This window comes from Phyllostomus discolor, chromosome 1 (genome assembly GCF_004126475.2).
Source record: "Phyllostomus discolor isolate MPI-MPIP mPhyDis1 chromosome 1, mPhyDis1.pri.v3, whole genome shotgun sequence".
NCBI classification, from domain to species: domain Eukaryota; kingdom Metazoa; phylum Chordata; class Mammalia; order Chiroptera; family Phyllostomidae; genus Phyllostomus; species Phyllostomus discolor.
The window spans coordinates 196,985,028-197,008,266 of record NC_040903.2 but is presented as its reverse complement, the minus strand read 5'-3'; the positions used below and the strand labels follow the sequence as shown (position 1 = coordinate 197,008,266).

Below are 23,239 nucleotides of genomic sequence, written 5' to 3'. Positions count from 1 at the left end.
AGCAGCTCCTGACTTTGTCCTCCTTGGCTTGTGCTGTTTTGTTCTAAATTTATATTGATGTGACTCTAGAGTTGGGGCATTAGAGTTTAATAACTGAGAGAAGACATCTTTAGGTTTGAATCTGAGTTCTGTCATTATATTTGTCATGGCATTTAACATGCCTGTTCCTTAGTTTTCTCCCCTGTAAAGTGAGGGAGGGTGAGGACTCAAGGAGGGCCTGGCACAAAGGTGCCCGCCCAGTCACTGTTGGGTAGCAGCGTGGGTTTGGACCAGGCCCTTTTTTAAGTGCACTCCTTACGTGGTAGGTTAGACTCGGAGCGGTCCTCTTCAGATACTTTTTGCCCATTTCCCAAAGTTGAGCTTGATTGATTCCTGACAGGTTGTTTCCTGACACTTACTCTGTTAGGAGGCTCTACAGGTAGGGAAGGAGATCTTTTTTTCCCTTATTCTTTTTTTTTTTTTTATTGTTGTTAAGTACAGTTGTCTCCATTTTCCCACCACCACTTTCCCCCTCCCCACCCCCCCCACCCCCCACTCCCACCTACCCCCATATGACTTTGTCCATGAGTCCTTTATACATGTTCCTTGATGACCCTTCCCCTTCTTTGCCCTGTTATCCCTCTCCTCCCTCCCCTCTGGTTACTGTCAGTCTGTTCTTTATTTCGGTGTCTCTGGTTATATTTTGCTTGTTTGTTTGCTTGTTTAATTTTATTTATTCATTTTTAGAGAGAGGGAAAGAGAAGGAGAGAAATATCAATGTGTGGTTGCCTCTCACACACCCCATACTGGGGACTTGGCCCGCAACCCAGGCATGTGCCCTGACTGGGCGTTTTGTTGATTAGGTTCCACTTATAAGTGAGATCATACGGTATTTGTCTTTCACCTCCTGGCTTACTTCATTCAGCATAATGCTCTTCAGTTCCATCCGTGCTGTCGGAAAGGGTGGGAGCTGGAAGGAGGTCCTTTATCCCTCACTTCCCACAGACTTCAGACCCTAACTTAAAGGAAGAGGTGTTCTTTATCCTTCTTAAATGTCCTATTCTGTATTACATCTTATTACACTATTTTTGTTTTACAACCCTTCTCTCTCCCATACCAGTTCTTTGTTTCTGTCTCTTCCGAGTATTCAAACATTTCCTCTGCTGTTTCTCAAGTCTTGCCCTTTAGATACATTAAATAGACACCTAATTCCACAGTCTTTTCTGTTTGGTCAGTAACTTTCATTCAGTTGTGTCATTTAATTAATCTTTTTCTGATTCTTTTCTGAAACAGTGTTTTAGTGCCTAGAATTATGTATGATACCCCAGATACAGCAGCGTGACCCTGCACATGTTTGGTGTATATTCAGGCAGTATCACTATTTGGAGCTGATTAAGCATATTTAAAATTTTTATCTGGGAAATTTTTATGTTGGGAAATAAAGAATCACTATTGTAATGTCTCATTTAATTATTTCCACTATTTTTAATTGCAATTTTATTGAGATAATTATAGACTTACATGCATAGATTATATAGAACTTTGTAGTTTGATGGGAAAATGTAAGATGAAGCGCTTTCCAGATAAAGTACAGATACAGGAAGTTTCAGGAGATATTCAAGAAACACTGAGTCCTCTTTGGCTGGATTAGTGGTTCTAGTCGCAGGGCTCTTAAGACCAAAACTTCAGAAGGTTTCAGAGAGTAGTGATGCCTAAGCACCACCCCAGGAATTCGATTATAATTGATTTAGTCAGAATGAGAACCCTGAGCTAAAATGTGGGCAGTAAATAGAGGGAAGGAAGGCTGGAAGGATAGGTAGAGAATTTTGAGTGCCAGAGGAATTTGTGCTTAATTTAGGATATCGTACGTAAGTATTGGATGTTTATGAGAGGACAGTTTATGTGATGAGAGCCATGTCTAAGAGTTAGGTAATAGTACTAACATCGGTGTTACGTTAGTGTAGAACTGGGTCAAGTGTTGGAACTATGGTGTGACCAATTAGGTGGGAAGCAAAGCTTCCCAGAACTAAGTTGGTGAGACTGGAAAGGAGAGGTGAGTATGTAGGGCGTTGTATAGGCAGAATCTGGAGAACTGTTTAACTGGGAGAATGGGGGTGTGGGTGCAGGTGGCAGTTACAGAAATAGGAGAGTCACAAAGAAAAGCTGTTTGGAAGAAAGATAATGAGCTGAGATTTAGACGTTTGGGGAGTCAGTGGGCAGGCTAGATGGAGATGTGGGCAGGTACTTAAAAATGCGTGTCAGAGGTCTGAAGGCTCTCTGTTCCAGCCTGGAGCATTTCTCAGAGATAGAAAACAAATGGCCCCCAACTGCTGGCCCCCGTGTTTAAAGAATTGCCTAAAGCCAGGCTTGTATGACTGTTTGAGTTTCACCGAGGTACGTTCCAAAAAGTACTGTAATGTTACAGGAAGTATGTGGTTTATAGAGGTTTCAGTCTGTGAAATGTATTGATTGAGACACTGGTGCAATACAGGGTCCTATAATTTTCGCTCATCTATCTTTGCCTTTCCTTTGGTAGAGAGATGGAGGAAAAAGTCACACTGCTTAATGCGCCTACAAAGAGACCAAGGTAAATGTTCAAGAGACTCTTAAAAAGTAATATTATCTTAAATTACTCCGGGGGATCTTTGCTGGGTCTATGCAGTGATTCCAGTTGAGCCTTGGCCTCCTTTCAGAAGCCAACATTCGCTTCAATGTCAGATAGTCATGTATGAAAAAAAGAAAAGAATGCTGTAATTTCACCCTCGTGCCGAAGTGGACATCATTACCGTGATGCTTTTTGAGAAGCTGGGAAGTGTAGATGTGTAGACTGGAATCTGAACTGGCCAAGCTGCGCTGGAGCCCTGAGGCAGGAATTGCAAAGCCAGCAATGCTCGAGGGTCGAATAGGCTGTTGAGAAAGAACATACTTTCTCATACCATAATTGGCAGTTCTTCTCAGGGAACAGACTGGAAGCATTGTTCTGTGATACAGTTTTTGTATAAATGTGCCTTTGTTTGGGGTGTTGGCAGGTCAAGCACTGTGACCGAAGCACCCATTGCTGTGGTAACATCCCGAACCAGTGAAGTCTATGTTTGGGGTGGTGGGAAATCCACTCCCCAGAAACTGGATGTCATCAAGAGTGGCTGTAGTGCTCGGCAGGTGTGTGCAGGGAATACTCACTTCGCTGTGGTCACAGTGGAGAAGGAACTGTACACCTGGGTGGTAAGTGAAAGCTAATAAGTACTTTAGAACAGTGATGTAAGCATAATTGTGTACTGGGCCCAGGGGGGTCTTAAGTATTTTTTAGTTGAACATGTGCTGCTACAGTACCAGTATGGGGTGATGGAATATAAAGTTTGAGAGCAATGATTTTATCTTTTTAGAGTTCACTGATAGTATGCCCCAAGCCTAGAATGTATTAGGGTCTTGTAAATGCTGAATGAATGAATTAAAAGACCCCTAGATTTGGACTTTGGAGACTGGACCCTCATTTACAGCTGGGTAATTTCAGAAAGTTTTTTAATTACTCTGTTCTCTTACCATGAGGTTCAGGGCAACTAGTATCTATAAAACAGCTTTGTAAACACATGAAGCAGTGTACTGTGCCAGGAAAACCCCAGGGCCTCCATCTCCAACGGAAGGTGGCAGGGTGTTTCTTGGGTAGGATGTTCCTCTGTTCCCTCTGGATTCCACCCCGTCTCTCACCCTGTCGAACAGATCACCCGTATTGCTGTTCATTTTATCTCCCGCTCATTCCACATTCACGGTGCAGCTTTCATCTTTGTTGTTTGATTGAACCTACTCTTAACAAAATAACTTATAAATTGTGAAAATAAAAGATACTTTTTACAAGCAATTCCCTGTCTTGCTTGATCTCCCAGCAACATTGGATACAGTGACCACTCTCCTTCTTGAAACTTGGTCTTGTCTTGGCTCCCAGGAGAGCCTGCTCCCTGGACTCTGCTCCTGTCCCTTCACTCGTGCCTTCTCAGGCTCCTCTTAGGCTGTGTTTCCTTTACCCCGGCTAGTTTTAGGCCCTTGGTTCTCTTCCTGAGGGAGCTAGCTTTTTCCAGTAATTTCCGATAACTTCTCCACGAGGACAGGCTTTATCCCCGGTGTGCGACAGAGTAGAGAACTCAACTATTGATTGATAGAAAGGATGAATGTATGATATGGCCTCGATTGTTGAGTATTGTTACTTCATAAAACTCTCTCCCTTAAAGAACTAGCTCCTGGGTGTGCAGCCAGAAGTAGCATGAAATTAGCACCTTAAAAACATTTATATAGGGACTTAGAGTTGAATTACTGAATAAAAACAATTATTTGTCTATATTAAAATGTTGAAAAGTCATTTAGAATTATTCTCAGTGCTCTATAGCAGCCTCTTTGATGGAGCTGGATTCTTTATAACTGCTCCATATTTCAGAGAAAGTGACCAAAGTTTTTAGTAAGGATTTTCTAGTACTTCTAGTAAGGATTTTCAAGAGGATGTACTCCTGTAGAAAGTAAATTAGACTATATAAAATTTTTTTCACCATCACTCTTTTTTTTTTTTAAGATTTTATTTATTTATTTTGAGAGAGAGAGAGACACACACACACACACACATCAATGTGTGGTTGCTGGGGGTCATGGCCTGCAACCCAGGTATTGAACCTGCGACACTTTGGTTTGCAGCACGCGCTCAGTCCACTGAGCTATGCCAGCCAGGGCTTTCACCATCACTCTTAAATAAATACATAGTTTATTTCAGACTTGAAAGAAAAAGATAAAATTGGGACTGTCCTTTCAAAGCTTGATGGATATCAACCTGGGCACTTTTTAAGTCCTTGCCCCCTGGCAGGGGTTTCCTACTGCCTACCATTAAAAGGCTCAATCTCTGTACCCGTTTTTTTTTCCATTTCTAAATTTCCAGCTGATTCTTTTCCTACTATTTTTCTTAATAAGTTGTATTGAAGATTAGCTTTTGGCATGAAAATTAAAACTTCACAAGACCTCTTTATTTCACAGAACATGCAAGGGGGCACTAAACTCCATGGACAGCTGGGCCACGGAGACAAAGCCTCCTACCGACAGCCAAAGCATGTGGAAAAGTTGCAAGGCAAGGCGATCCGTCAGGTGTCATGTGGTGAGGATTTCACTGTCTGTGTGACAGGTAAGCCAGCAGCAAAAAGCACCCAGGTGTATTTAATGTGGAGTATCGTACTGAACATTGCAGTTTTAGTTAGGGTTTTACAACAAAAGATAGTATTCACAGACCGAAAGACAGTGAGGAGATGTACACATTAAAACATGCTCCCTTTGCTGTACTGTTATGGGGGTGGTGAGCAGGTAGAGGGCAAGTAACTGACGGAGAAGAGGTGGGACGTGCTAAGTCCCAGGTATGGGGAAAAATAACCTCACCACCTTGTCAGGTGTAGATAACACTAAATCACGAATCAAGAACTCATTTAGTTTTGGTCTTGCCAGTACTCATTTTATGATTCCTTAGCAGTTCCCTTTTTCTCTACAGAGTAGCGATGGCCCCAATAATATTGTAACCCTTCTAAGATGGTAATACTACCACTTTTTAAAACCATTACTATAACAGTACACGTGACCCCCTAAATACAAACAACTCTAGACTTCCACAGTCTATATTTTGTATTTCTCTGATACAATCATCTCATGTGAGATCATTGGCTGGGGTAGTCCGCATTCCAGCCCTGCCCAGCTTTCTTTCTGATTGGACAAAACAAATCTTGTTTGATGGGTTCTGCTTTTCTTCCTTTTGCAGATGAGGGTCAGCTCTATGCCTTTGGATCTGATTATTATGGCTGCATGGGGGTGGACAAGGCTGCTGGCCCTGAAGTGCTAGAGCCCATGCAGCTGGACTTCTTCCTGAATAATCCAGTGGAGCAGGTCTCCTGTGGAGATAACCATGTGGTAGTTTTGACACGAAACAAAGAAGTCTATTCTTGGGGCTGTGGCGAATATGGTAGGTGTAGCCTAGTCTGTCCATTTATTCCCAGGCACACAGCCTGCCTTCTGGCTTGTGTGCATCTAACCACATCGTGTAGCCTCTCCTTGAGAGGTGTCAATTCAGTAAAGGGGAATCTTGTGGAACATTTTCATTGGGAAGGACACCCTCATGTTAATGATTTTCCTTCTCATGTGTGTCTCAGGACGACTGGGGTTGGATTCAGAAGAGGATTATTACACACCACAAAAGGTAAAATCAGAAACAGCTTCTTCCTAAAGCGTATCTAGGTCACACAGGCTCCAGTAACATGTCCTGTTTCCCCGAGTCCTCAGAGCCAGGTGTTTATTTCTGAAACATTTCCTATCTGGGATACTTGCAATCCTGAGTTAGCGCTGTGTGGTCTTGTCATCTGACTGAATTATAAAAAGTTAAGAAAGAGGATATAGCCGCTGTGGACACTCTGGAGTCACATCTTACTCGGGACTGAGAGCTAAAATTAGCTCGTACAGTGAAAAAGTCACACCGAGCTAAATGCACCCTGGAAGATTCCTTGGAAACTTACTGGGAAACAGCACACTAGCTCGTACTCCAACACAGCTGTTTTCCCTTCTTGTTGCCCCCGTTGAACACCAGGTGAAATAGTTGTTTGCATTTAGGGGTCCTTTTGTATGAAACACTATCTCATTACTCCTGGCCCTGCAAGCTCGGGCAGAGGCACGGTCCCATCCCTCACAGCCACCCTGGGGCACGGGCTCGCGCACTCGGAGGTCGGCTGCAGTCAACTATACCACTCACCGTGAACGACGTTTATGACATTTCGAAATTAATTCATGTGTTTGTGAGGCCATTCTCAGTGGGATTGTCAGCTGTTGCTCTTCCCCTGAAAAGGCCGTGGTGGAAATTGAGGTTTGAGTTCTCAGGTTTCACAGGCGCTTCACATGTTTCCCCGCCGTTCTCCAGCCCTGTCCAGGTAACCGTCTGGCTAGCACAGAGGGCGGGGGGTGCTTGGAAGTCCCGGCTGGTACCTGGGTTCTCTGTCTCCCCACTTGTCGTGCGGCCAGATGGGGGCCCCACCAGGCTACTGCATCTCTCTGGTAACTGCTCTGAGGCCCTCCACCTCAGAGGACAGCATCAGCAGTGGGTGTTGTCCTTCCCCCGTGTTTCATGAGAAGTTTTCTGAAGTAGGACCTGTTTCGAAAACAAACCTTGACGGCGTATCTGTTTAGCTGACCTGGACTGCCGCCTTTTACTTTATTTTAAAACTGGAGCTCCTTGTTGAAAACAGTAGTGTCTCAGCTGCTGTGCAGATCTGAAGAGCATGGTGCAGTCTGTACTTCCCCTGCAGTCATTCCCTTAAACGTAGAACTGTTTTTTTTAAACGACTCTTGAGGATTTGTCCTAACACATGTTTGAGGGGTCTTGCTTTTTTTGCAGGTGGATGTTCCCAAAGCCTTGATTATTGTTGCAGTTCAGTGTGGCTGTGATGGGACATTTCTGCTGACCCAGTCAGGCAAAGTGCTGGCCTGTGGACTCAATGAGGCCAACAAACTGGGTCTGAATCAGTGCATGTCTGGTATCATCAACCATGAAGTGAGTGCCTCCTTTCGTGTCCCAACCGCATTGTCAGAATCTCTCTGAGAATGCTGGTTAGTGACCGTGCAACTTCACTTAAGAATAAAGTGAAGATCTCACAGATATGTTCAGCAAACGAATCCAGCCACAAAAGAGTACTTACTATATAATTCCAATTATATGAAATTTAAGAACAGGCAAAATTAACTTACGATGGCTGAAGTTAAAATAGTGCTTGCTTTTGGGAGGAGGGTCGTGGGTGTTAACAGAAGAGGTGCAAGAGGGAATTCTAGGGCGATGGGAATGGTCTACAACTTGATCAGCGGTGGTTTTACTTTTGTATGTATATAGAGAAATGTATCAAGCTGTATAGTTGATACTTTGTTATACCTCAATAAATAAATTGATTACAAAGAATCAAGTGATGGAATTCAGGCTCTGCCTTATCGCTGAAATAGGTGTAAGAAAATTAACCATTATGAAAGAACCATATTTCTTTGTATCACCTGTCTGGAGAGTTTTATAGATTTATTGCTCCCAAATCACTGGTCCTGTACAGGCTTATTAAAGGTAATTACCGTCCACCTCCTTCAGGGATGTCATGAAATTCACCACTGATATAAATTTTAGCCTCCTCTTTGTATTAGTATGATATGTGTTTATCACTTTCTAAAGAAGCAAGCCCTGGCTGGTGTGGCTGAGTAGATTGAGCACCAGCCGCGGGTTTGATTCCCAGTCAGGGCACATGCCCGGGGTTCAGGCCAGGTCCCCAGTGGGGGGGCGTGTGAAAGGCAACTGATCAATATTTCTCTCTCACATCGATGTTACCCTCTCTTTTTCCCTCCCTTCCCCTCTAAAAATAAATCTTTAAAAAAAAAAAATCAAAATAAGAGGTAAGTTTCCTGACTCAATGGAAAATATACAAATTGATTTTTAAAGCAGTCTCTGAAGTAGTGATTCTCAAATTCAGGGCCAGCCTAGGGGAGTGTGTGGTTTGAAAAGGCATGTTCAGTATACTGTTACAGCAGTTCCCCTTTATCTGAGGTTTCACTTTCTGAGGTTTTGCTTAACCCAGCCAGCCACAGTCCAAAAATATTAAATGAAAATATCCAGAAATAAATAATTCATAAATTTCAAATTGCTCTCTCCTGAATAGCATGAGGAAATCTCACGTATTTCCACGATTTGTTTAAAAGGCCTTTTGATTACCATGACAACATTCTTAGCCTGTTACCCGGCTATTTTTCACCACATGAGTCTCTACTTTTGTTTTACCTTTTTCCAGGCATACCACGAAGTTCCCTACACAACCTCCTTCACTTTGGCCAAACAATTGTCCTTTTATAAGATCCGTACGATTGCCCCAGGCAAGACTCACACAGCTGCTATTGATGGTGAGTTGGTTTACAACTGTATACACAGGCCTTAGTAGCTCAGGCTGTTTTTCTGTTGAGTATAAGCTTTTCTAAACAATATATACATTCTTTTGATTTCCCACTAGCATCCAGTATTATTAATAAATTAGGCATTCAAGTAGATGTTTGTTGATAATCGTTATAAATGTATAATCATACATTCCTTAATGAGAATGCCACACATATAATTCCAGACAACTGCTGTTTTAATTAGCACATTCCGTAAGTTTTTTAAGTTAGGTAGTACTGATTTTCTATATTTAAAATACAACATTAGAGAGAAAATACAATATTGAGTCTCTTCCGGGCTCTAATTGGTCACAGTTCTTTATAGCCTGGCTGCCTTAGGTCCAGGATCATGTGGCCAGCTTCGTGTTTGTGTAAGGAGTCTAACAGCCAGAGGCCAGTCCATGGAACTCTGCATTGACTGCTCCTTCTCTGTGATGCATGGCCCATTTGTGTCTGGTTATTTATTTTTGCTTCTCTCTCAGAGCGAGGCCGGCTGCTGACCTTTGGCTGCAATAAGTGTGGACAGCTGGGTGTTGGGAATTACAAAAAGCGCCTAGGAATCAACCTGTTGGGGGGACCCCTAGGTGGGAAGCAAGTGATCAGAGTCTCCTGCGGTGATGAGTTTACCATTGCAGCCACTGATGGTGAGTCTGTACACACCCTTCCAAGCTTTTTGGGTGGGTGGCTATGTTTTAATCTCTGGTTGGGAAAGAGGTGGACTGGTTGTTTGCGTGGCTGGATCGTGGGTTGACCTCTCGTGTTAAATTGGTTGTCAGCCGGGCACGTGGAGCTTCCTTAACTTTCCACGTGTTCAGCACGGTGGTTGCTTTAAAAAGACCAGATTTCTTGATACTGGCAGGTTAATGTTCTAAGTTCCTACTTTTTTTTGGTAAAATGTTTTAAGAATTATTAAATACTAGCCCTGGCCAGGTAGGTCAGTTGGTTAAAGTGTCCCCATATGCCAAGTTTGTGGGTCCAGTCCCCCATCAGGGCACATAAAAGAAGCAACCAGTGAATGAGTAAATAAGTGAAACAACAAATCAATGTTTTTTTCTCTCTCTCCTCCCTTTCTCTCTCTAAAATGAATAAATAAAATTTTTTAAAGAATTATTAATTAACTACACACACACACACACACACACACACATACCCCAAACCCGCCCCACCCTCTGTTCAGCACCACGCGGGTTTCAGTAAACGTTGGCTGGGTGGCTGGAGAAGAGAACAGAACTCACCCTTGCTCCTGGGTGAGGGCCAGCTGCACGGCAGTGATGTCCTTAGGAGTTGCTGAGGCTTGAAGGATTGCGTGTGTCTCTTGGCTTTCTGAATTGCTCTAACTGAATTTTCTTCTCTTTCCTCCCATACCTGTTTCTTCCCTGCAGCATCTTCTTGCTCCTTTTACCACTTTCCTTTTGTACTGTCACATTTGCGAGTCTTCATTTCCTTCCCTCTTTCTTCTGCTTTTTCTTCTCTTTTTCTCTCTTCCTGCATCACCTCCTGAACATTTCTGATTTGTGTAGCTGCTGCTTTCTTGTGACTGGTGAACAGTAAGTCACATTGCATCTTCTTCTCTTTTGGCTCTGTTGCTCATGCTCTGAGACGTCTCTGTTTTCTTCTGGTCTACCTGTTACATACGCATGAGGGACCCGGGGTAGTGTCAGATAAGTTACCTGTTACTGTATTTAGTTAAGTGAACAGCTTTTAGTGTAGTACATTAGCCTCTGTTTGTCCCAAAACAAGAGGTTTTAGGAAGCAAACTGTTTACGTTGGACAATGTCATGTTACTAGATAAATGGAGATAAATGTTACCTAGAAAGACAGGGTCAGGATGTCACTAAGGGTTAAATTTGGTTTAGTAGTACTTTCTGACCAGATGTCAAAGAGGTAATGTTTCTTTAATAGATCTGTGTATTTCATGAATTAAACTTCAGAATGAGGGGGTAGAACTGGGTTCTGTGGCTGGACTTGTTATTTCTTGATCAACATTCCTATACTCTTGTAAACTGTATTTATTTGCCTCATTCACACAGCAGATAAATTCAGTGCCTGCTGTGCCCCAGGTTCTCTTTTAGGCTCTGGGAATATAGAAGAGCGTCTCAGAAAGACCCCCTGAAGGAACTCCCATTCTAATAGTGTAGAAGAGACGTACCTATGAACAGAGTAGACGGGCAGGTAGGTCAGGTGCCAATGGCAGTACTGAACTCTTCTAAGTCCTGGAGTGCCCAGGGCTCAATCTTTCTGTCCCTTCACTGTCTCCCCTTACTCCCTAAGTGAGCTCCCCCTTCCCACCCCTCATGCACTGGTGGCTTTATATACTGCCCCTGACCTACGTACTCCCTCAACAGCCCTTCAACTTAGAGATCTAAAAATAGGGTGGCTCTGTACTAGCCTGGTTTTCCTGGATCAGTCCTGATTCATGCCTGTTGTCCTGGCTTAATCATTAATAGCACCCCCCCCTTTCGATCATAAATGTCCTTCTTTGGATAAGAACTTACAGGTATCTCAGATAAACTTCATATATTCAAAATCAAACTTCTGATTTTCTGTGCAGACCTGTTCTGCCTGCACCCTTCCCATGTCAGTAAATGGCACTTCCACCCTATACCTCGTATCTCTTCCATCGGCAAACCTGTTGATTGTCTTCAGAATGTATTCAACCACGTCTCAGCATCTACCACTACAGCTGGTCTCTCTGCCTCCACCTTTGGTCCCCTGCAGTCAGTTCTCCTCATGATATCCTGCTGGATTGTGTACCCACTGTTCAGAACCTCTAATGGTTTCCTATCTCAATCAATAAAAGTTAAAGGCCTTACAGTGGCCTGCAGAGGCCCTATATGACCAGGACCCCAGCTGCCTCCTAACCTCTTTGACCACGTTCCCTCTCTTACTTTGCTGCAGCTTCAGGGGCCTCCTTGCTCCTTGTTTGTGATACTTGCTTTACCTGCAGGACCTTCGCACTTGCTGTTTCCTCTGTTCGGAAAGCTCTTCCCCTGGGTATCCACATGGCTCGCTCGCTCTTTCCCTGCATATAGGATTCTGCCCAGTGTCAACCAGTACTTCTCTGATTGCCTCACTATTTTTTATTTCCACTACTTTACCATTTATCTTCCTTCATAGCACTTATTACTTCCTGAAGTATTGGATACTTTTATTAGTCTCACCCACTAGCACGTCATTTTCACAGGGCAGCTACTGTTTTGTTCACTGCTCTGTCCCCAGCATCACAAGCGGTGCCTTTCATGACATAGGTGCTCAGTGAATGGTTGAGTGAGTGAACGAATGGCAGTACGTAGGAGCAGCGGTTGTTTTTACCTCGGTGGGATCAGGAATTGTTTAGGCTCACACAGGGGAATAAACAGTTTTCCCGCATTTTGCATGTAGTGGGAAATCTTTCTAGCTCCGTGGCATAGAGATGGGAAACCCAAAGAGTTGGGACGCCAGTGTTCTGTTAAGCTATCTTCCGTTTAATGTTTTCCCCCTTAGATAATCACATTTTCGCCTGGGGCAACGGTGGTAACGGTCGCCTGGCGATGACTCCCGCAGAGAGAACGCACGGCTCTGACATCTGTACTTCCTGGCCTCGGCCCATTTTCGGATCTCTACACCACGTCCCGGATCTGTCTTGCCGAGGCTGGCACACCATTCTCATTGTTGGTAAGGGTTTCATTTGTGTGGGCCGAGGTGGCTTTGACAGGGTAGACCTGTACCTCAGGTACTGATGGCTCCATTCTTGGAAACAGAAGTGTCCTGAAGAAGAGAGGCTACTTCTCTTAGTCTTAGAACGTCAGCAGTGCCATGCCTAGTGGTAGGAACAGAACGTTGTCACTTCCTGAGCTTTGTCGTTGGCCACCTCTTGATTTTTTAACATGATTTTGTTTTCTGCCTCCCTTGACATTGGATTTGTCGCTGTTAGTCCTTTACCGATTAATTTGTTGTCTGTGTTCATGCTGTTGTGAGAAGCAGTTAGTACATCTTTACAAAGAAACTGAATCGTAACTGCTTTCTACATAAAGATTGCTTTGTTAGGAACTAAATTGTATAAAGGCCTACTGTGAGGATTCACAAGTTCATTCTCTTAGATCAGTGGTTCACAGCCTTGGCTATACATTAGGTTCTCTTAGAAGCTTTTAGAAATCTCTGCCCATTAAATCCAAATCTCTTGGACCTAGGCATTGTTACTTTCTGACACTTTCCAGTGACTCCAAAGAATAGTTCAGGAGAATTGCTGCTTTACCCAGTGCACATGGTTAGAGTAGCTCGTGGTGCTAGGCTTAAGATAGTTATACCTAAAACTAATTAATCCATCTGGAGTGAGGAACAGCCATTATCCCCTAGATGAACTCCCTCTCCTAGTCCTTCTCACTTTTCCTGCCTACTGCATATGATGCTTAACTACTGAATATTTTTCCTCAGAGAAAGTATTGAATTCTAAGACCATCCGTTCCAATAGCAGCGGCTTATCCATTGGAACTGGTAAGTAGCAGTGTCTTAGGTACCACTGGTTTTATGAGGTGTGGGACTTGGGTTGGATTCCATGCAGTCTTCCCCAGCCCCTTCTGTCCCGCCCCCCGCCAAGAAAAGAGGAAATAGGAAATATCTTTGGGAAATGAGGAATACAGTGATCAAGAGGGAGGATCATGTTTTGGTGGATTTCACAATAAGTTATGACTTGAACATTGTGGTCAGAGTAAGAGCACATCTTTGCCACCACACATATGGAAGTAATTCAGTGGATCGCCCAACGTTGTAATGCGTCTTATGTATTGTTCCTTTCCTTACTATGCCTAGGGGCTATGGATTCTGTCTCCCCTATACTTCCTTGGTATTCCTAGGGGTATTCTAGCGTATAGAAATAGTTCTTCAAAACAGGCTCGCAAAATTAAAAGTTGGCTAAACTTCCAAGTGGTGAGGAAAATTAGCCCAAAGCTCTCTGGTAGTTTTCCTTTGGCTTTTTTCTTCTTGGTGCTGCGTTATTTGCGGCCGTGCCAGGAAACTGGATCTGTGTTCCTTTTTGGTTTTCCATTTATTTACTAGAATACCTGTAGTCTGATGTCTCAGAACCTGGATTCTGATATTTTGTGGAATCAAACTGATAAAAACCCAGAATAAAAGCAGATTAACCCTTCAAAAAGAAATAGTTGAAAATCTTATCTAGACTTGTTGAGCTTGAATTTACACACACACACAAATACCTCATATTAGTTTCCTTTAGTAACTAATTCCTCAGTATCTATTTGTGCATAGTAATACCTGTCAAATGATACAATATCTTTTTGCTAAAGCACAGCTGTTCAGCTAGGGCTTTGTTTTGCTGGAACAGTATTTAAAGGAAAAAACGTAAGATTAAAAGCACATGTCCATTGGCTAGAAAATGTAAACACTGTAAGGGTAGGGATTTTTCAGGCTTTTGTTCATTAATTTTATCCACATTGCCCAGAAGAATGCCTGGCAAATGGTAGATGCTCAGTAGATATTTGTTAGTCAAATGTGTTACGACCATCCAGTAGTTATACAAGAGTGAAAATGAACACCTACAAATATTTCCATAATGTAAAATGTAAAAAGCAAGCTACAGCAGCCTACATGCCTTTTATAAAGTTCAGAACCCAGCAAAATAAATAATATATTGCTTAAGGATACATAAGTATGTGATAAAGTTTTTTTAAGGAAACAATGATAAATACAAAATTAAACAATGGTTACATCTAGGTAGGAGGCCAAAGAAGGAACTTATAAAGCAGGTTGAGCTGTGTAGGCAGTGTTCTAGTTCAGCACGGTCCCTTTGCTCTTTCTGCATCAGTGGAAATGTTCTGTATCTGTGCCTCCCAGTGTCATAGCCGCTAGGCACAATGGCACTTAAAAAATGGCTCAGTATCCGTATATGGCTACCATATTGGAAAGTACCATTCTAGTTCTTGTTGGTTTTCGTTTTGTGTTTTTTTTTTTGAAGATTTTATTATTTTTAGAGAGAGGGGAAGGGAGGGAAAAAGAGAGAAACATCCATGCGCGAGAGGAACATGGATCAGTTGCCTTTTGCATGTCCCCAGTCAGGGACCTGGCCCGCAGCCCAGGCACGTGCCTTGACTGGGGATCAACTGGCGACCTGTTGGTTCTCAGACCGGCGCGAGTTCCCCGAGCCACACCAGCCAGGGCTCCATTCTAGTTCTTCAAGTGGTAGATTCTTGTGTATTTGTTTTGTTAGGCATCAGGACTTACACATGTGTTAAAAATAGTCTTATATCTCAAATGTAACATAATTCTTAAAAGCCATTTACAACAAAAGGCAAACTGCAGACTCACTGTGGCGTCTGCAGGGCTGCCGCAGTGGGGTCACACGCTGGCACCAGAGGGTGTACCATGCAATTATGTTCTTTTTAGCTTTGGCGAATTTACTTTTTAAATTATATTTTCCTTTGGCCCATAGTAAAATGCAGTTTCATTTCTTGACTATACATCAGCTGGTCTTCATTAAGGTAACTTGGAATATGTTCATGATATGAAAGAACCAGCCATCATATTTTTTAATTCTTATAAATAGTTATCAAAGAATTTAATGAATGTAATGGTTGAAGATTTCTCCATTCACATGTTTCTCCAGAAAGGGAGTTGGTGGTGGGTTTATGTGGCAACTTTAAGTGGTTTTGGGCCCAAATGTGAAAGAGATCTGTATATACGATGAACCTCTGCAGAGGATGCAGGAGTCTGGACCGATCCATCAAAGTGCGGGCGCTAGATTTGGTGAGCTGTGGTTGGGGTGATCGTTCAGCTGTGCTTTGGAACATTGGTCATCTGCTACGAACATAGGGATAGCCAGACTTGGAAAGTAGAAGTGAATTATCATTATGAAGATACGGAACTAAAAATTTTAGTCCCAAATACCTGACTTCACTGTTGCTACTCCACTTCATGCAACTGCAGTGACCTCACTCAGGGTCAGCGGGGCTGTAAGATGGTAAATCTTTCTTGCTGCATAGCAAAGTTGTATATTTCTGTGCTGTGTATCTGTCAGTGGTTCAGAGCTCTAGCCCGGGAGGAGGAGGAGGCGGCGGCGGTGGTGGGGGAGAAGAGGAGGACAGTCAGCAGGAATCTGAAACCCCTGATCCAAGTGGAGGCTTCCGAGGAACAATGGAAGCAGACCGAGGAATGGAAGGTTTAGTCAGTCCCACGGAGGCCATGGGGATCAGTAGTGGGGCCAGCAGCTCCTGTCCTGGCTGGCTTCGAAAGGTAATTCCTTTGGCGGAGGTGCCTTAGATAAAGTATCGTGTCCTTTGCAGGGACCAGAAAGGAGTTGTCAGAATCTGTCTGTCTCCAGTGTCCTATTCAAGTGCTTTACAGCAGGGACCTGGGTTTCTGATTTCTACCTGGAGCAAAATCAAATCTCAGATCCTTTTTTCTTCCCGACTAGAAGAGATACAAAATGTTTTCATACTTGTATTATTTAAATGAATGTAAATTAGTACAGCCCTCCTTCAAGGCCATTTTTGCAATGCATGTGTGCAAAGATTAAGCATATGATTCTGTACTGTGGATTGTAGAAGTGGAATACTGGGAAAATGGAAATGCTTTACAGCTGAGAAATGGATTATGAGAGTCAAAGTGCAGACAGTAAAAATGTTGCAGTATATGTTTTTATATGGAAAGGTGGTTACAGCATACGGCTGTGCATAAAAGGATGGAATAATACCTGTGCAGTACGATCCCATTCTTTTAGCAAATATTAATGCACAGAAGAATGTCTACTATGAAGATTATATATTATTTTAACAGTGGTTATCTATGAGGGATGGAATTGCTGGTGATTTTTATAATCCCCCTTTGCCCATCTGTATTTTCTCATTTCTACAGTGAACATTTATAGTCTGTGAAATTTAAAATGTTTTACTGAAAAAAGATAATCTGTATAATTTACAGCTCCTTGTATAATAATTTGATAACTGAACTTGATAGCCATGTAGGAGGATAAATGGGGAAAACAGCACACCGTATACTACATAAAGCCCCAGCCTTCAGAAGGCTCGCAGTCAGCCTCATAACATCACCCTAGAGCTTCCCAACTTACCGAATAGCCTACGTAGAATAATAAGTATATTGGGGAAACATGCCAGACACTCCAAAGTCTGTACTCAAATTTGAATTCTTACCACTGTAACAACTCTGAGGAAGGTCTGGCAGGTTGTGGGCAGACAGGGTGAGCTGTGTTGTGCCCATAACTGTCCTGCCCCGCTAGGGGGTGCTGATGTCACAACAGAGTGGAAGCTATACAGCAAGAAGGAAATTTGGGAGAAAGTAGATGACTCAAACAGAACTGATGAGAGTCTGTCTGTTAAATGCAGGAGCTGGAAAATGCAGAATTCATTCCCATGCCTGACAGCCCATCTCCCCTAAGTGCAGTGTTTTCAGAGTCTGAGAAGGATACCCTGCCCTATGAAGAGCTGCAAGGACTCAAAGTGGCCTCCGAAGCACCTTCAGAACACAAACCCCCAGAGGGAGCCTGGGTAACCGAGCTTTTTGCCTTTGAATCTCAAGTGGGTAAACGGTGGCTGCAAGCTCTGCCCAGTTCTCTTGGCCTCACCGTCTCCTCCTCTAGCTTTATCGGTCTCCTGGCCACCCTGTATCAATTCATTATTCTGTTTGGTAGTACTTCAGGTCTGTCCTGAAGGATAGACTGATGGTCTCGGAAGAGTATTCATCCTTTCACACTGCTGACAGGCTAACACTTTTCTGTAGCAGAGAGTTGTCTGTCTTTTCTCTCTGCCTCAAAAGTACCAAAATGGAAATTCCAAAATTCAAATTTTTCATGACACTGTTCAAGTGGGTTGGAGGCTTTAAATTCAGTGTGGGGCAAAAAGAGGTTTACAGTTGTGAGTATGCGAAACAGAGCATTTTTTTCTTGTATTAGTTAGTAATTATTGTATTATTTTTCATGCAAATAACTATAAACCTACTTTGCTTAGCCCTATATAGGTAAGAATGTAATCCAATGAGTGAACAATACATGTATACCTAATCTAGACAGAAGTCAGGGGTCATCAAACTTTTGGGGCCACATAGTAATTATGTTAGGCTTTGTGGACCATACATTCTCTTTAGCAACTACACCGCTGATATTGTAACACAAAAGCAGCCATAGATAATACATAATGAATGGGCATGCTTGTGTTCCACTAAAACTTTATTTACAAAAACAGGCGGTAGTCCTGATTTGCCCTGTGTGTTGTCGTATGCTGACCCTTGCTATAAACAGTGTACCATAGAAGAAAGGAGAAAAGTTCAGACTAAGAAAATTGAAAAGCTCCCCAGAAGAGGTAATAATACAGCCTCTGAAATGTTGGGGTGAACTTTGTAACTCCTCTGGCAGTCCTGTTTATGGAACACCCCTTAGATCTCTCCGAAAGTGTGACCCACTGCGTGGCATGCACGTTGACCCGTCGGACCACGCTCTGGCTGTAATCAGGACTTCCTCCACTTCAGCATTTCAATGGGAAGATTGCAGTGCAATTTAAAATTTTTTCACAAGGCCCTCCAAAACAGATGGTTGTTCTTTTATCTTAGCATAATGGAGACGGGGGCAGTTCTCTTGCCCTACTATGTCAGAGCCAGGTTCTCTTGTAATCCTGGCTGTTTTCTGTTTTTCTTGCATTTTCCTCATATGTATGTATGTTTTATCTCATTATTTTAAAAGTAAAATCTGATAGCACATACAAGAAATTTGGACTGGGGAGCTGCGGCAACCAGGACCCCTTATGACCTCTTTCTCTCCACTCTGCAGCCACCTCGGCTGAATCCTGCGGGAGCGTGCCCTGGAAAGGGCACGCCATCGAGTCCTCCGAGCTGTGCATGCAGCACTCTGCGGGTGGAGGTCGAAAGATTGCAGGGCCTGGTGTTAGATTGTCTGGCTGAACAACAGAAGCTACAGCAAGAAAACTTCCAGATTTTTACCCAACTACAGAAGCTGAACAAGAAATTAGAAGGAGGGCAGCAGGTGAGAGCATTAAAAGAATAATTCAATTTCAGATTCTGGTTTGAAAAGTCACAGAAACAAAGCACCGATACTTACTCCTTTGCAAGTACTTACCTTTTAATGATATAACTTTTTGAATTAATCCCAGAAGCTCCGGGCCTTGTGCAAGCACCTGGATTGAATTATTTTTATCATCTAATTTCCATTGCTTTTTGTTACTCTTTGTTGTTTGGTTTTCTTATTATTATGAAAAACTTGAAGCATTACAGTTCTATGAACACTCATATGTCCACTGCGTGGATTCAGCAGTTGTTAGCATGTCACCATATTTGTTTCACACACATGTGTGCGTGTGTTCGGAATTATTGTGGGTATATATCTGAGTGTGTCTAAAATGTGTGTACTTATTTTTATTTTGCTAAACCATTTTCAAGTAAATTATAAAAGTTACGACATAGCCTAAACACTTTATTGCACGTAGCCAAAAATAAAGACATTTGTTCTCCTGGATAACCACAATATTATCATCACACTTGACAAAATTAACACTAATAATATCAATTCTTTTCCAGTGTCCAGTTGCTACTTTAATTTTTCCAGTTTTCCCACAAAAAATGTCCTTAACTGTTTTTATCGGACCAGAATCCAGTCAGAAGCCCACTTTACACTGCTCTGTCTCTTGTTTCTCTTGATCTAGAGCAGTGCCCTCCACCGCCGTCACTTTTTTCTTTTAATGTTCATGGCATTGACTTGAAGAAGAAACAGGGTCAGTTGTGTAACAGAATGTCCCGCATTTCTGGATTTGTCTTGTTTCCTTGGGACATTGCTTACCTTGTTCTTTTCTACCCTGTCATTTCTGTAAACTGTAAGTTAAATGTAAGGCTCAGTTAGATTTAAGTTAAACGCTTGCTTTGTTTTTAAAGGGCCATAGATAGAGTGAACTAGGACAAGGAAATATGCTTCAGCCCTTGTCTTTGCCATTGACCAGCTTAATGTGTTTGGTCAAATTTCTCTTTTTCAATGAGCCCTGGCTTCTCACAAAAAAAAAAAAAAAAAAGAAAAGAAAATACTATCACCCACTTTGTATGGTTGCTTTGAGGATTAAATGCAATAATGTCTATGAAAATACTTTGGAAAGTAATGCACACACTTGAGGTAAGCATGGCAGGATTGTTTTGCTTAGGGCTGTCTTAATTTAAAAGTGAGAGTTCTGAATCCCAGAAAATCCTGCAGTCCTGGGCAAACCCGAGCAGCTGGTCATCCTACCTGCAGCTAATGTAAAGGCCTAGACTTCACCTAAAGTAGCATTATGAACTCACCAAACTGTGGCCACAAGTCCTTGGAGTCTGACCTTGAAAATCTAGTCCTAAATTGCTGTGACAGGCAGCAGTGGTGTTAATGTGGAACTGTGTTTTATCTGGACAGATGGGGATGCATTCCAAAGGAACTCAGACAGCAAAGGAAGAGATGGAAATGGATCCAAAGCCTGACTTAGATTCAGATTCCTGGTGCCTCCTGGGAACAGATTCCTGTCGACCCAGCCTCTAGTCTCCTGAGCCTGTATAGCCTCCAGGAAACTGGGATCCAAAGAACTTCACAGCACACTTACTGAATGCAGAGAGCGCTTTCCTGGCTTTGTTCACTTGCAGACAAGGAGCGCAAGGCGGAGGCTCTGAAGCACTTTCCACGTACACTTGGAGAGTGGGATTGCCTATTAGATAGGATCTAGGAGTGGTTTTGTTTTGGAGAATGGAAGGGCCCATGGCCCTGGCTTTGTCCTCAGTGACTGCCATAACACGCAGCGCTGTACGTCATCTGGTGGTCCCACCTTTGAAGAGGAGACACGATGCTCACCTTAATCTCGCTGGTAGCAGCTTATATCCCATTTATCATTTTCACCATTAATTGGAAGCTGCCTTGGGAATTCAACACGGGACATTGCACCTCTGAGTGGAGGAGGGGAAGTGTCAAGCTGGAGTGGGCTGAAGCAGGTGCGGCCCGTCCGGGGTCATCTGGAGAATGGTGAAGTGTGTGGAGCTCTCTCAGGAGCCCTGAGTCCAGGAGAGTACGTCTGGTGGAGTCAGTGTCTAGGGCTTGTTTTCAGAAAGTTCAGTTACGTTGTGCAGCTCAGCGCTTTAGGAGGAGAAGTGGGCTTAGATTGCTTTTCCTCTGAGGCTGGTGGAAATTTCTGGAGTGAGGAGTAGAGAAAGAAGGGCAGGTCCCTCCTCATCACACAGCTGGGCGTCAGGCCGTGGCCGATGCAGGGTGGGCTTTCCTGGCTCTGGCGGACACCTCTCAGAGAGGCGGCGGCTTGCCAAGAGTTCAGTCCGTGGAGTGGTGGGGACGGCCGTGAGAGCAAACGGTGAGGGAGAGGGAGTCCTCCTTTAGCCGCCGCCTCTTGGTGGCTGTGGGAGGGCCTGGAGTGACTCCCAGTCTCCTGCCCTTGAGAAGGCTGCTTACGCCTCTTCTTTCATGGCTCTTAGGGTTCTGATCGTGATGTCATCAGCTGCAACCACTCCCTGTCTGTATGTCTAGTCAGTATTTTCTCCCCTTTGGTGTTTTATGAAGCCATATCAGTGAATCTGTATCATCTTTCCTTCTTGAGTGGCCCAAAGCCAGCCCTGAAACCTGGTCGTCCCTGAAGCCTAACAGAACAGGTAGAACCTGCCAGGTGAAGGAACTGACAGAGCTCTCTCCTAATCCCGGAGTCATATCCTTGTAGACAGGAGCAAGCTAGCTTTCCCAAGAAAGTGTCCTAGAAGCGTTGGATGATTTTACTGAAGGATGTGAGCTTTGTGTTACTACAAAGGCTTATGGAAGGTTCCTTTGGTATTTTGGGTCCCGGGAGCTGCCTTGATGAGTCTTCACACCCTACCTTCCTAGGAACAGCTATATCACTTTTGTTTCACTTTCCCTGAACCAAAAAATGATACTTGATGTCTAATATTTTGGAAGGATCTGTGCAATGGAAATTTTGTCATTTCCCTAAAACGGGTGATGCAAAGGCTGATGCTCCGGGAAAGCCCCATGGCTGGGGATGGGCAACTCTGTTCAATGGGATATTCTTTGGTTTGATGTTCCCATTGTTTTCTCAATTCTGGGAAGCCTAGTACGATAGTACTAATGTAATCACTGAAGCCTTTCTTAAAATAAAGGAAGGGGCCAACCCTGGATTTAGCTACAAATTCTGGGGACTTGGGGGTCTGCAATAAACCCTAACAATGGGTTTTGGTTCATCATGTAAATGCAACTTTGATTTTTTAAAGGACTTACTAGCCTTTCACCTTCCTGTATTCCTCATGCTTACTGTGTCAGCAGACCTAAGAGGCAGGGTCAGTTTTGGTGTTAATCAAGAGTGTTGCTTCTGCTGTGGATCAGAGGAACACAGGACGTTGCCGAGACTGTGGGATGGAAGTGAGCATTGAAGGGAGAGTGTGAGACCCTGCCCTTGTTCCAGTGGGAGTTATTTTCCAGCAGTGGAATGCTGTGGTCATTTTCTCTAACATGTTCCCTGGGGAAACCTAGGTTTGCTGTGAATCTGGCTGAAAATCTAAGTTCTGTGCCTTAGGAACCATTTGCACTTTCCCCAGTTGTGCCTGGGACAGCCACATGGTTTTCCCCACCAAACAGCTATGCAAACAGAAACCAGTTCAAAGGTGGCAGCCATGCATTAGATAAAAAGTGAAAGGTGAGGCAGCAGAAACACCTTTGAATGGTTTTCTGTGGCTAATTCTCTACTTTTCTTCTCTGTGCAGTGCTAGGTGGTTTAAGTTCTCCAGTGGTCATGCTTTTGAGCTACAGTGTAGTGAGTCCCTCCTCTGCTCTGACCCTGTTGCTGAAGAACTAGCTTTTGTTCACCAGATGTTTGCAAGGTTGAGGGTGGAGTGGTTTGGCATTTCTGTTTTAAATAAACATTTAAACTTTCAATAATGCTGTGCCTCAGTAAGTCTGTGCACGGACCCCAGTCACCGCGGGCACAATACTCCAACTCTGGGCCTTCATGAGTCTTTGAGTCAAAGGTCTGTAACAGACAATGCAAGGGACATTTGCACAGAAATCATTTTTGCCTCTTTTCAGTTTCTCCTTGCTCTCAGAATCATTTTCTACTACAGCTCCGCACCCCCCCTCTTCGCCCAACCCAACTTCTGAAATATAGTGCTTAAAATGCAGAAGGAGAAAAAAAAACAGCACGCCATTAACAGGAAGGATCATCCTGGCCGGTGTGGCTCAGTGAACTGAGTGTCAGCCTGTGAACCAAAAGGTCATCTGATCTATTGCCAGTCAGGGCACCTGCCCAGGTTGCCAGCCAGGTCCCAGTTGGGGGTGCAGAAGAGGCAACAG

The 23,239-nt window shown here is 43.4% G+C and overlaps 1 protein-coding gene and 1 long non-coding RNA gene across 3 annotated transcripts in view; both read left to right on the top strand.

Annotated features, from left to right (window-relative positions):
• NEK9 (NIMA related kinase 9) overlaps positions 1-22,825 on the top strand; it is a 33,842-nt gene extending 11,017 nt beyond the window's left edge. For both annotated transcript variants that reach the window (XM_028505651.2, XM_036012330.1), the window contains 14 exons: positions 2,516-2,566; positions 3,009-3,201; positions 4,990-5,134; positions 5,756-5,956; positions 6,144-6,190; positions 7,376-7,531; positions 8,799-8,907; positions 9,420-9,581; positions 12,421-12,591; positions 13,351-13,410; positions 15,947-16,161; positions 17,271-17,432; positions 18,707-18,919; positions 20,324-22,825. In XM_028505651.2, coding sequence (XP_028361452.1) covers positions 2,516-2,566; positions 3,009-3,201; positions 4,990-5,134; positions 5,756-5,956; positions 6,144-6,190; positions 7,376-7,531; positions 8,799-8,907; positions 9,420-9,581; positions 12,421-12,591; positions 13,351-13,410; positions 15,947-16,161; positions 17,271-17,432; positions 18,707-18,919; positions 20,324-20,446 — 2,008 coding nt within the window. In that variant the 3' untranslated portion in view covers positions 20,447-22,825. The remainder of the gene's footprint in view (positions 1-2,515; positions 2,567-3,008; positions 3,202-4,989; positions 5,135-5,755; positions 5,957-6,143; positions 6,191-7,375; positions 7,532-8,798; positions 8,908-9,419; positions 9,582-12,420; positions 12,592-13,350; positions 13,411-15,946; positions 16,162-17,270; positions 17,433-18,706; positions 18,920-20,323) is intronic.
• Positions 10,059-11,442, top strand: LOC118497569. Its single transcript, XR_004900094.1, has 2 exons — positions 10,059-10,826; positions 10,875-11,442. It is a non-coding gene; the product is annotated as an uncharacterized LOC118497569 (long non-coding RNA).
• Positions 22,826-23,239: the final 414 nt, after the last annotated feature.